The sequence below is a fragment of the Squalius cephalus genome (assembly GCF_949319135.1).
Source record: "Squalius cephalus genome assembly, chromosome: 7".
Lineage (NCBI taxonomy): Eukaryota > Metazoa > Chordata > Actinopteri > Cypriniformes > Leuciscidae > Squalius > Squalius cephalus.
The window spans coordinates 33,936,023-33,949,127 of NC_137128.1; the positions used below are offsets into that span (position 1 = coordinate 33,936,023).

At 34.0% G+C, this 13,105-nt stretch overlaps 1 protein-coding gene across 1 annotated transcript; it reads left to right on the top strand.

Moving 5' to 3' along the window:
- The first annotated feature begins 1,635 nt into the window (after positions 1 to 1,635).
- pdcd10b (programmed cell death 10b) lies at positions 1,636 to 9,316 on the top strand. The gene is made up of 8 exons (XM_079875819.1): positions 1,636 to 1,786; positions 2,761 to 2,924; positions 3,638 to 3,691; positions 3,894 to 4,011; positions 4,192 to 4,318; positions 6,208 to 6,286; positions 8,657 to 8,739; positions 8,903 to 9,316. The coding sequence occupies exons 2-8, from the start codon at positions 2,835 to 2,837 to the stop codon at positions 8,982 to 8,984; spliced, it is 633 nt and encodes a 210-aa protein (XP_079731945.1). The 5' UTR covers positions 1,636 to 1,786; positions 2,761 to 2,834; the 3' UTR covers positions 8,985 to 9,316.
- The last annotated feature ends 3,789 nt before the right edge of the window (positions 9,317 to 13,105 follow it).

Below are 13,105 nucleotides of genomic sequence, written 5' to 3' on the forward strand. Positions count from 1 at the left end.
TTTAACATAATTTTTTTAGAAAAGAAAAAAAAATAGTAACAGGAATGAACACTTGGTAACAGGAATGAACATTGGGTAACAGGAATGAGTGTCTATGTGTGTGTATGAGATTTCTGTGATGTATTATGTGCTAGTAGTACTTCACAGCAAAGGAGGTGGAAAGAAAAAGAAGGAGAGAGAGAAGAAGAGAGAGGAAGGGAGAAAGAGGGAAGTTAAGACAAAAAAGGGAGAAAATAGAGGGTTGCGGGTGTGTCTTGCACCTTCCCGTTCAGCTTGCCATACTGTAGGTGGGTGTTTTTTGGCACATGTATAGTATGGGGTTTCTCCACCTTCTACAAAATATAAGAAAGACAAAGACAAAACGTTTAAGTCACTTCGTGGTGGACTGGCTTCCTGGAAGTATGGTGTTCACATTGTAAAACTAATGCTGATGTCTACAATGTAAATATACATTGTTAATAAACCTTAAAACTTATGATTCAGGTGAATAGTATATCAACTAATATTTACAGTATAAAATCAACAAAACAGAGGACTCTACTCACTCCTGTTATTTTTAATATAAGTAACAGGACTGAAAGTAACATGATTGAGTTTTTAAGCAAAAAGTTACCAAAAGTTAATATTTTTAAAATAAACAAATAAAATCTAAGAAATAATTTAGGTAACAGGACAGTATGTTGAGATTGACCTTCTCAGTCATAGTTACAATTTCATAAAATATACAGAAATTAAAATGAGAGGACTTACTTATGGTCTTCCCATTTACTTCAGAAGATCCAGATGATGCAACTTGAAAATGTGTTGTGGAATATTCTAAGTTTTTCAGAGGGGGTGTGTGTTAGGGTAACAGGACTGAGTGAAAACCCAGGGACACGACTATGTGTGTATTTTATCTAAAATATCAGATAAAATATTTTTTTCTCATGAAATATAAAGATATAAAGTAACACAACAATGCAAAAAAAAATTAAGATTTCTGAAGGATTTTAATCATTATATTTCATGGTACAGTTTAGAGAGAGAGTGGGGACATGCACAAAATGCTTTTTTTTAGTGTTCTATGTAGTTTTATTAATGTTTTTAATTATACATTTTAAATTTGTAGTTAGCTTAATGTGCAGGACATTTTGCGTAATTAGAGTTTAGAGTTAATCTTCATGCATTTTTATACATATAATGTCCTGGGGACAGAAATGTCACCCTTTCGGTGGAATGGCTCTAAAGCTATACATGAGCTCTGTAATAGTAGCCTATTCTATTATTATAATTTAAAATTATATGGAATTTTTTATGCTTCTCAGTAGGAACCTTAATAAATTTGAATATGTGAAGAGAAAATTACTTATTGATAAATAGCAAATAAATATATATATATATATAATGTATGTGTGTTTGTGTGTGTATTTTATTATGATTAATGTGGTTCTTTTGGTCATGTTTACTTTTTTTTTTCTCCTCTTCTGCCCATATAATTAGTATATATCTGTATTTTGTATTTATCTATATATTCCTGTATGTTTATTGTTTAAAAAATAAAAATATTTTAAACAATATTTTACATTACATTCAAAATAAAATATGAGAAAAGCTTAAACGCCCATAGATCGTGCAGTCTGGTTGGTCAGGAGGAGACGGAAGTCGTCACCTTTCTCACAGCTCACGCAGAAAACTTCCGACTTCCGAAGCTGAAAACAAACACAGCTACATTTTTCTAGCTAAGCGCCTAGGAAGTCTTTAGTATTTACCTCTCCGTTGTGGGACGTGCTGGCGAAGACGAGAGCAGGTATTTCAGTTGACACTGTTGTGATCACATTATAAGTCTACAGACGTCGAGATGAGCAGCTCTGTCTGCTAACTTTGATAGCCAGCCGGCTACTCTCTTGCTATGAAAGCTAGGCTGCTAATTCTAAAATCCAGAGTGAGGTCTGTTAGATTTGGCTTGACGGTTTAAAAACAACCAAACTGAATCGATTTGAACCCAATGGACAGTTCAATAATAAAGAGCCTAGAAAACATTTGCTACATAACCTGCTAACCCGTCCATTACAATGTATATAATTAACCACAGTTTCACTAGCATCGACTTTCTAGGCTGTTTTCTTGACTAATAATAAGGTGACTAACGTTAGAATATGTCAGATAACGTCGATATTATGTGTTTTAGGTGAGGCTCTGCTGTCACGTGTGAAGTTTAATTATTCGAGGAAGACCATAGCAGTATATTGTATATTATCTAGCTGCTATCGTTTGGTGTAAAGCATAATGCACTATTAATGTCATTAAAATATTCACATTGAGAATGACTTTATTATAATGATGATTTCATTAAATCAGAGTGATATTAATTGCATCTTTTGAGCACACCTCCAAATATCAATATCATTATTTTATTTGTCATACATAATGTGTTTAAAACAAAAGTCCAAAGTGGTAGTGTAATAAAAAATGTTTTTTTATTGTTCAGCATATAAGGACAATCTTTAACTAGAAAAAAAAATATTTTTAATGAAATAATGTTCCTTTAAATGGTGAACATTTCTTGCAAAGTGAAACAATAACTCTAATTTTTTTCAGTTTAGGGGTGTTACAATTGCCCTGGCCCTTGAAATCAAAATGTTATTAAAAATGGTTCTAGCATTGCTAAATTATCAAAAAAAAGTACTATGCTATATGTAAAGTACTATTGATTGTTATTATTTGGGAATACATTCTTGGAACATATCCATTAATCCAGTATATTCCTTCCAAACGTTGTAGTGCGCTTGAGAGAACTGTGAGTGAGTTGTGTGGCTCAACTGCCCATTTTTACCTGTGGTGGGCCTCCATTGAGGATGACAATGGAAGAGATGAAGAATGAAGCTGAGACAAATTCAATAGTCTCTATGACATTATATGCAGTCATGTACCCAGTCTTCAATGAGGTAGGCTATTTACATTTACACTTCAGTATAAGCCAATATGCAGTGTTTATTTGCCAAACAAACAAAAAAAAATTGTGTATACATGCATTGATTTACTTATTTTGTCTAACCGTAAAATTAAAAAAAAAAACATTTTCAGGCTGTTAACTGCACAGTGATGAATTTGGTTAGTTTAAATGTTTTGGGTCAGTAAGATTGATTGTTTTTGAAAGGCTGCAATTACTTGAAAAAAAAAAAGCTTTTTGGAGTATTATTGGAGTTTTCTATTTTAATTCATTTTTTACATGTAATTTATTCCTGTTGTGGCAAAGCTGAATTTTCAGCATCATTACTTCAGTGTCACATGATCCTTCAAGAATCATTCTAATATGCTGATTTGGTGCTCAAGATAACATTTTATATGATCAATTATGTAATAATCTAAAAAATAACCCCAGGGCCCCCATCCCTCATGGTTCTTTGATGAATAGGAATGTAAAAAACAGCACTTCTTTGAAATTACCATTATATTTAAATTGACTTTATACATATCTTTACTGTCACTTTTGATCAATTGAATGTGTCCTTGCTGAATAAAAGTATAAATTACTTTTAGAAAAATCTTACTGACCCCAAACTTTTGGACAGTAGTGTAACTTTCAGCAGTTGATGTATTATCATAAAGTATGTGAATATGAAATGCTGGTCAGATTCTGACTTTTATATTATGACAGTTGGAGAGGATAAACCTGTCAGCGGCACAGACATTGAGGGCAGCATTTATCAAAGTAAGACTTCTTGAAAGTGTCCATTTATCAGCTGGCAGATGCCGATAGTAGTACAGTATTTATTTTTCTGACATGTTATCTATTTCATCTGAGCCTTGTGATGATGTATTTGTTTTTTAAAAAAGATTAATTTCATGCTTAACATAATGTGAGGTTTACTAATGTGAGTTTAATGCTCTTTAATCAATGCCACCCTCTAAAGGCAGAGAAAGAGAACCCAGGGCTCACTCAGGATATCATTATGAAGATACTGGAGAAGAAGAACGTGGAGATCAACTTCACAGAGTCACTACTACGCATGGCTGCAGATGATGTGGAGGGTAAGAAAGGAATTTGCCTCTAGTACAATCCCTATATCTAGATCTTTCCTGCAGTAACACTCAAAATAATACAAGTTATGATTGGCCATCAAAGTCTCTTTGTTTTTCCAGTAAATATCAAAGTGCACCTTTGTTAGTATCTGAACCTAAGAAGGTTTGTGTCTGACTCATATTTCACAGAGTATATGATTGAAAGACCAGAGCAGGAATTCCAGGACCTGAACGAGAAAGCACGAGCCCTCAAACATATCCTGAGTAAAATCCCAGACGAGATCAACGACAGAGTGCGCTTCCTACAGACCATAAAGTGAGGATCCTGTCGCTTGTCTTAAAGGGTTAGTTCACCCAAAAATTAAAATTCTGTCATTATTTACTCAATAAATAAACTCATTATTTACTTATTTACTGTTTTTATGTTAATAAAAGCCTAAATTCAATCTGTTGATCATATAAAGTGATCCAGTCTCTTCAGAAAATTTGGACTAAACCGCACGATTCATGTGGATTAGTTTTACGATCTCTTTATTAACTTTTTGAAGTGTCAAAATGGTAGTTGTGTAGCTGTCAACGGAGGGACAGAAAGCTAGCATTAAAAATATCTTAATTTGTGTTCTGAAGGTTTGAAATGAAATGAAGGTGAGTAAATGACAGAATTTAAATTTTTGGTTGAACTATCCCTTTAACCTTGATGGCATAGTGGTAAAGATCTGGATATGGTTGCACCAGCCATTTGTAAGTTCTTACTTAAACTGCAACCTAAAGTTCACACTAGAGGCTTAGTAACTACTAGCTAGTTTGTAACTAACTCTACTTTATTCTGTTGCACCATTTGTTCCATTCGGTCGGCAAGTGTCTGTCAGGCTAGTTTTTGCGTTGTGTTCCACATGTCGCATTTAGTCGGAGAATAGAGCACGAGAAAGTGATCAATGACAAAAATAGACTGATACCTGACGATGTAGACCATAATTTCCTAACGCACATGCTAGTTGGCAGTCGGCTGCGGTCTTTGCGATGTGTTCAATCGCAGCTTTTTGGCCCGGACGCAGTCAACGCAAGGCGACAGCACTGTCAGCTTTCATCACCGCTGGTTCTTTGACATAGGCTTGGTGTGTCACGGGCACGGCCTTTATGCATAGCCGCATAATATTACGCACCATCAATGATCCAATAGCAGTTTTCAAACATGTGAGCAGAAGTTGTTGAAATCCAGTGAATTTCAGCTTATCCTTGATTCTAACTTCTTTTGCCTCGCTTAACTAACAATAAAAATTATTTCCCATTCAAATACAATACTACCTAATCATGAATAACATAATAGGTATTTTTATATGTAAAGAACACCCACAAACTATTTAAATGGATAAGGATTAATAAATAAATACATATACAAAAACACATTTATAAATTACATTTATTTATCATTAGGCCTATAACTCATTTTATTTGACATGCACAACATGGAATGGTACACATATGTTTGTGTTGAAGAGCCACTAACAAAGTAATTTATTTACATAATGTTCTCTTAAAATGTGAGCAAGTGTAGATGTCAACATTGGCATGTCTGTCTGGTAAACTAGCTTATTTCTCGTGGTCGAGGTTTTTGTAAATATTTAGTTTGTACATAGAGTTCTGTTTCATCTAAGTGCATTGGTGCAATGCAAAAGTATTTAGTAGTGCGTAAGTTCCAAGTTTGTGCCCCTTTATGTCAAAACTTAAGTACAGCTGGTGCAACCGGTCCCTGGCTCAGTAATCAGCATGACCCTTAACCTCCAGTGTCTCCAGGGGGATTGTCCTAGTATTAAGCATTCTGTAAGTCATTTGGGAAAAAAGAGGACCGCTAAATGACTACTTATGTTGAACTTACTTACTACAAACTAGAGTAATGGTCATGCAATAACTGCAGTCGAAATCGTTTGGAGGCTATAGATTTTCCCCTCTTATAGCCTTGCATAAAGTCTAGTGGTTTAGTTAGTCTAGCAATCAGCCAGCAATTAATCGACTAAGCAATCTCACATAGCTGACAATAACATGGATACATAGACCTCAGGAGATGTTCAAACATGAAAGATTTGTAGACATTTTAATGGGCCTTGCTTCTATTATCTTGCCACTCTCCACTGCCTGACTGCTGAGTCAGTGCTTCGCTGTTCATAAATGTATTCATCACTCCTGACCTCTCGCTGATTTCCACAGAGACATCGCCAGTGCTATAAAGGAGCTGCTGGACACGGTCAACAATGTGTTTAAGAAATATCAGTATCAGAATCGCAGGGTAAGTATTTCTTATTTCACAGAAATGCTGTTGCACAAGCAAGTTGGGATGTTTTTTAAAAGATATTTTGGGTTTAACACAAGTTAAGCTCAACTCACAGCTCATAATGTTGATTGTAGAGCTGCACAATTCTGGATAAATTGAGAATCACATTTTTTTTCCTCCCACAATTCTTTATCGACTAAACAAAAAAAACATTATTTACTAGTGGTTCTGACAAAATGTTAATTGCTGCAGTATGTTTATTTAATTTAAATTGACTCACTCATAAATACTTATTTCATTACTAGATGAATCAGCATTTTTGAATGAATCCCTTTGAATGATTCAATGTCATACATTTTTTAACAGTCACTTGTCTCCGACTCGCCACTGGTAATTGATACAATCCTTATTTGGAGTGTCAAGTTACTTTCAAAAGGTGATTTACTCTATTTTGAACACTACTGTAGACATCAGTTTTTATATCCGAACTATAAACTTTTATCCCATTACTAATAATTAGAATTTATTATAAGACAGAAATAATGATACTGTGTGGTTGAAAAGACTGTTTGTGAAGCTGTTTCGTACCTATACATAACTGCTTTCTCTATGTCAGCGGCGGCACCAGCGCAGATTTGAATGTTATGCTGTGATCAGACTTGTTAAAGGTTTAATAGACATAGCCCAATTGAGATCACAATCGTTTAACGATTAATAGTGCAGCTTTTTTTTAAAGCAAAAAAACTGTCTTACAGTGGAAGTGAATGTGGCAAATTTGTAAATATTCACATATAAAAAAATATGTGAATTTATTAAGCACTAGAACAGTGACCAGAACTTTCTTTCCACTAGATACAAAGTAGAGCTGCACTATTAATCGTTAAAAGATCGCAATATCAATTTAAACACCCATACAATCTTATTCCTAAATGACAACGATTCGGCTGTGACTAATAAATCTTTGACAAGTCTGATCACAGCAGAACATTCAAACGTGTGTTGGTGCTGCCGCTGACCCTGAGAGAGCGGTTATGTATAGGTATTGTAAGAAAAAATGATGTGGACGTCGAAGATCTCAAAAAATGAAATTTATTACAGCAAAGTAGTAACAAAGTACAGACAGCACTTCGGATTCAGCGGAGTCAAACAGAATCCCGAATAATCTCTGCTCGAACATTTTATACTGTATTACATTCGTCTTCCCGCTTAGCATGTAAATGAAGCTCTGTCTTAAATGTAAATTGAGTATAACAATGAAAGTGATAGCCTTCTGTTCTCACATCTTGGATATTCTTTCAAATAAGAACGGCCAAATGTTAAGGTGATAAGATCGTCTGAAATCCCGGTATTCAGGATCGTTCTTGATTGCCCGCTGCCGCTCCCACGCTATAGGTGAGGACATGTCACCCCTGTGGTATTATTTACATATTACTGAGATTGGAAGGAATTGTCTCTATGATAAATAAGCTCTTTTAAGAGAAGGAACATTTAAATATATATATTGGAGTGGAAGTTGGATCGGAGCAGACTATAATTTCTGATACTATGAAACAGCCTCAGTCTTTTCAACCATCCGGAATCATTATTTCTGTAAAAGTTTATAGTTCGGATATAAATGCTGATGTTATGGTAATGCTCAAAAGACCAAGTAACTTGACGCTTCAAATAAGGATTGTATTAATTACATTGTTACGCCAGTAGGTGGCGACAAGTTACTGTTAAATTATGTATTTGTCATTGAATCATTCAAGAGATTAATTCAAAAACGCTGATTCATCCAGTAATGAAAAACAAGTGAGGTCTTTATGAGTGAGTCATCAAATCATTCATTCAAACCAGTTTTTAAAAATAAATACATAATTAATTCAAATTTATTAAATATAAGACTTCAGCAATTAACATTTTGTCAGAACCTGTAGTAAATTACGTTACTTTGTTTAGTTGTCTATTAAGAATTGTGAGCTCTATTTTAAACAAACAAAAAAAAATCGTGATTCTTAATTTTAACCAAAATCGTGCAGTTGTAATGTGTAAAAATGCTTGCTAACCTTTTCTGTGAAAAGTTGTGTAATTTTAGGACTTTGTTGCCATGGCAACCTAACGGCTAAAACCTTTAAATGACTGTAAAAATTCTGAAAAACTTAATGTAAATTGTTTTATAAAATTATAAGCTTCACATTTCTGCTTTTAAACCATCCAAAAATTCTTTATAAAGATAATGAAGGTTGTCTTTTTTTTTTTTTTGCATAATAAACATGCCACAAATGCTGTCAATTGAGCTCAACTTGCTGAAAATTCAGATATTATCATACTTATATGATATGATACTTTTGAGACTTTTTTACTCAAATGAAATCTAATATTGAGACTTGTTTTTTTTCCCAGGCACTTGAACACCAAAAGAAGGAGTTCGTGAAGTACTCCAAAAGCTTCAGTGATACGCTGAAAACATACTTCAAAGATGGAAAGTAAGTAAGCAAGCAGACATTGACAGATGTTTTTTTCAAAGTGCAGTGCTCATGCTTCAAGCAGATATCTGTTTTACAGATCTTCTATGAAAGTGCATTTCTCAATGAAAATGATGGGTCATTTGATGTCCCGAGCACTGACTTTTCTCTTTCTCGTCCGCAGGGCAATAAACGTCTTTATCAGTGCCAACAGGCTTATCCACCAAACTAACTTGATACTGCAAACCTTCAAAACCGTCGCCTAGGAGACACAGCTGTGATGTGTGCGGGAGTGTGGAGCCAGTTTTGTGTAATATACAAAGATTTTTGTCTTTTAAAAGTCTAATTTATAAACTTTTGCCTCATTTGTAGGAACTTGAAATGAGGAGTTCAAGACATGTTAATTTACTCTTAGTTGAATAATCAAGATTTTTCACTCTTCATTACCTTTTTCTTTCACTGTTGTTCCAATCAAATGAAAGCCAAAAGACTTTGCGCCTTAAAGTGTCATGCAACATTCCATATACAAAGTGTAAATATTGCTATTCTTTGTCATTCAGGCATAAAGAATACGAATAAATGATGTATTTAACAGATATTTGGTTATAAATGTTCAATAAATAGTTTCCAAATGTTTAATATTCTCGGTCTTGGGAGGTTTTTAATTTATTTACTTAACATATCCCCGAGATGCAGCAAGGAAGTTAAAAAGACGACTTTTATGAAGTCTGCTTTGTAATGTACATTAAGAGGCACAGTTAATGGAAGAGCTCTTCGGCTTTCTCTGTTTAAGTGGTTATTTAATGGGCTCTGTAATGTCTGAGCAGATACAGAAGGGGGTGTCCTGGGCTGAAAGATGCTGAGGATAGTCTCATAATGCTATTCATATTGAAACTTGAAACCTAAACGCATGTATTTGATTTTTATGTACAAACATACATTACTGTTCAAAAGTATTCGGTTGGTAAGATTTCAGTTTTTGAAAGAAGTCTAAGGCTACATTTATTTAAAACAGTAAAGACTAATATTGTGAAATATTACTAAAATTTACATTTACTGTTTTCTACTTTAATTTATTTTAAAATGTAATTTATTTCTGTGGTGACAGCCAATTTTCAGGAGCCCTTACTTCAGTGTCACATGATCCTTAAGAAATCATTCTAAATGGAAAAATCATGTAAATCATTGTGAAATGGTACTCAAGAAACATTCCTTATTATTAATGTTGAGAACAGCTAAAAAATAGTTTTTTTTTTTTTTTTTTTTTTGGAAACCTAGATAAAAAAATTCCCCCAGGAATCTTTGCATCCTGAAATAACAGCATTTATTTGAAGTGAAAATCTTTTGCAATAATATAAAATGTATTAGATTATATATATAATATGAAAATTATAAGTGTCTTTAACTTGATCAAAAGTTACAGTAATTTGTTTTTGTTTTGTTTTATTAAAAAGAAGAATGTTTATTAAAAAATAATGTTACGCAGGTTTGGAACGATATGAGGGATGATTTTTCCTTTTTCAACTATTTTCTTTCCCATAGCGTTTGCTGTTATTTATCCTAATATTTACCTATCAAAGTTCAACAAAGAGAGGAGCTCGCACACATAATGGAAGATTTCTTGCAAAAAAAAAAAAACATATTTAGAGGCCAAATGGAAAGACAAAACATTTTCGTTTTACATCGTCATCAGTGATGTTTTTTTTTTTTTTTTTTGGTAAGACATGTTCTACTATTATGTGTGAAAGCTCCTCTCTGTTGAACTTTGTTTTTTGAGTTTGCTCACCAAAGTAATTTTTTTATTTATTTAAAAAACTCCAGTATTCTACGACTTTCTGGCTGTTTTTGCTGTTCCTGATATTTACCTTAAAGTTACCCATATTCTTCAAAATGTCATCTTTTATGTTCAGCAGAAATTCATACAATTTTTGGAACAACTTGAGGGTGAGTAAATGGTGACAGAATTTGAATTTTTGGGTTAACTATCCCTTTAAATATGTGACCCTGGATCACAAAACCAGTCTTATGTTGCACGGGTATTTTTGTGGCAATAGCCAACAAAACATTGTATGGGTCAAAATTATAGATTTTTCTTTTATGCCAAAAATCATTAAGATATTAAGTAAAGATCATGTTCCATGAAGATATTTTGTAAATTTCCCACCTTAAATATATAAAACATTTATTTTTGTGAATGGATTAAGCACCATCGCCAATAGAAATGTAGAACTTTAAAGGCGATTTTCTAAATGTTTCGATTTTTCTGTACCCTCAGATTCCAGATTTTCAAATAGTTGTATCTCGGCCAAATATTGTCCTATCCTAACAAACCATACATCAATGGAAAGATTATGTATTCAGCTTTCAGATGATGTATAAATCTCAATTTAAACAAAATTACACATAAGACTGGTTTTGTGGTCCAGGGTCACATATCATCTCTTATGAGCCAATATAGGCCTTCTGCTGTAGTTTTGTGTGTGGTAAAATCCCTGAGAGAAAAGCGTAAGTGACTGCCAAGGCAGGGCGACAGATGATACTGGTGAGCAATCCATTTATTACTAACTCTAAATAGAACGCCCAAGGCCAGCACAGACAAGTTGCTGCTTCTGCTTTAATATCTAATGATGCCCTTTTAGGCTCACCGATTTGTCTTGTGAAAACTATTTAGTCTGGAGCTATTTGTTGAAACAGTTTGGAAGTTTGCAGCTGCAGCAGATTGATCAATTATAGAGGCCTATTGATTGGAAATGTCAGCAGGCATGACTGTGTCCGTCGACTGTATTCATAATATTTTCTTCCTCCACCTGTCGATACGAGACTTCTTGGTGAGGGGTGAGGCGGGGTTCTGTCCGCGAGCCTGATAAAGCAACAGCGGTTATGTGCATAATCTGACCTTTGGCATTGGCAGAACCTGCTGAAAAGTCTATGAAGAGAGAGGCTGTCAGTTGGACGTTTCACAGGGGCTTTTGACATTGCAGACACTGCTGGCACGGTCTCCTCTACTGCCTGCTTTAATAGCTCTCATCATAAGTGCTTGTTATAGAATAAAAACAACCCAGAGAGTTGATGGCTCTGAAGTACAAATTCCATTTTCCAAAGTGGGCTTTGCATTTGGAATTTTAAATTTAAATCAGATGCTCAAAGTCATTCCAGTCAAAATCTCCAATTTAATTTATACTCAATGTTTGATATTCATGTGATGCTCTCTAGTCTTCTGGATTCAGATAAAAAATGCAGGCATTAATGCAGAATGCCCACGAGCCAGTGCAGAATTAGCATTTAAAATGGTCTGAGTTGAGTTTAATGAGCCTCTACCAGGGACAGCTTTGTTTTTTCTGTATTCTTGGATTATCAGAAGCAAGTTTACACATTTGGACACAAGTCTGTCCAGTCACAAATAAGAGTTATAACTGTCAATGCAGATTCCATTATAGCTTAACATTCCGGTCTTGATAATATTTTGATCATTGATATAATTGATAATGCACCATTTGTGTAAAAACATAAAACCTGTTGTCAGAGAAAGAAAGACAGACATACGAAGAGACATAAAACATCAAAATGAGATGTTATAACTACTTGTTGTGGCTATTTGCAATCAAAATATAGTATCTAACATTTGTACTTAGTGTAAATACTATTTCATTTGTGTAGATAGTCTTTTTGTTGTCTGGTTCTCAAACCCTTGTGAGTGCAAAATGGGTTTCTTATTTATTTTCAGAGCTGCAACAGAGAGATCTAAAAAACTAACATCCTTTCTCAGATTTTTTTTTCTTTCTGTGAAACGGCAAGTTCTCCTTTGGTTATTCAGTAGACAAATCTTCACGTTTGAGTAAACTTTCAACTGAGTAAACTTGAGTAAAAGTATTCAGTTTCATAAATTCATATTTTAGTCTTTGGCAAGCTATACAATAAAGATTTCCTTTGCCTGCCTCTTTGCTGTTAAAAGTTGATTTTGGGCTAATTGTATGGAAATCAACAGGGGTCCATTGGACCTCTAGGTGTTAAAAGCAAAACTCGAGAGCATGTAGATGTGAATTTGAGAACTGTGTTTGAATTTGATTGTACAATAATTATTCGTACTTGTACACTAAGATTAACACTCACAGCTCCAATCTCAAAAAACCTGTCAAATAAAAATTTAGATTTGCACTCGCATACAATAGTCACAAAATCTGTATTCTGAATTTGAAGCTGCAGACACCAAAATTTAGGCTATACAGCATTTCCAAAACACTTTGCATGCACATAGGGTAAGTTTCACAGAATTTTACTTTCTCTGCTATTCATGCTGACTTTCATTTCCATCACAACATTTATAGCACCTATCCAAAAGATAATCACATGTGCTCAACTCAAGCACTGAGGCTTTTAGTCATTTTAG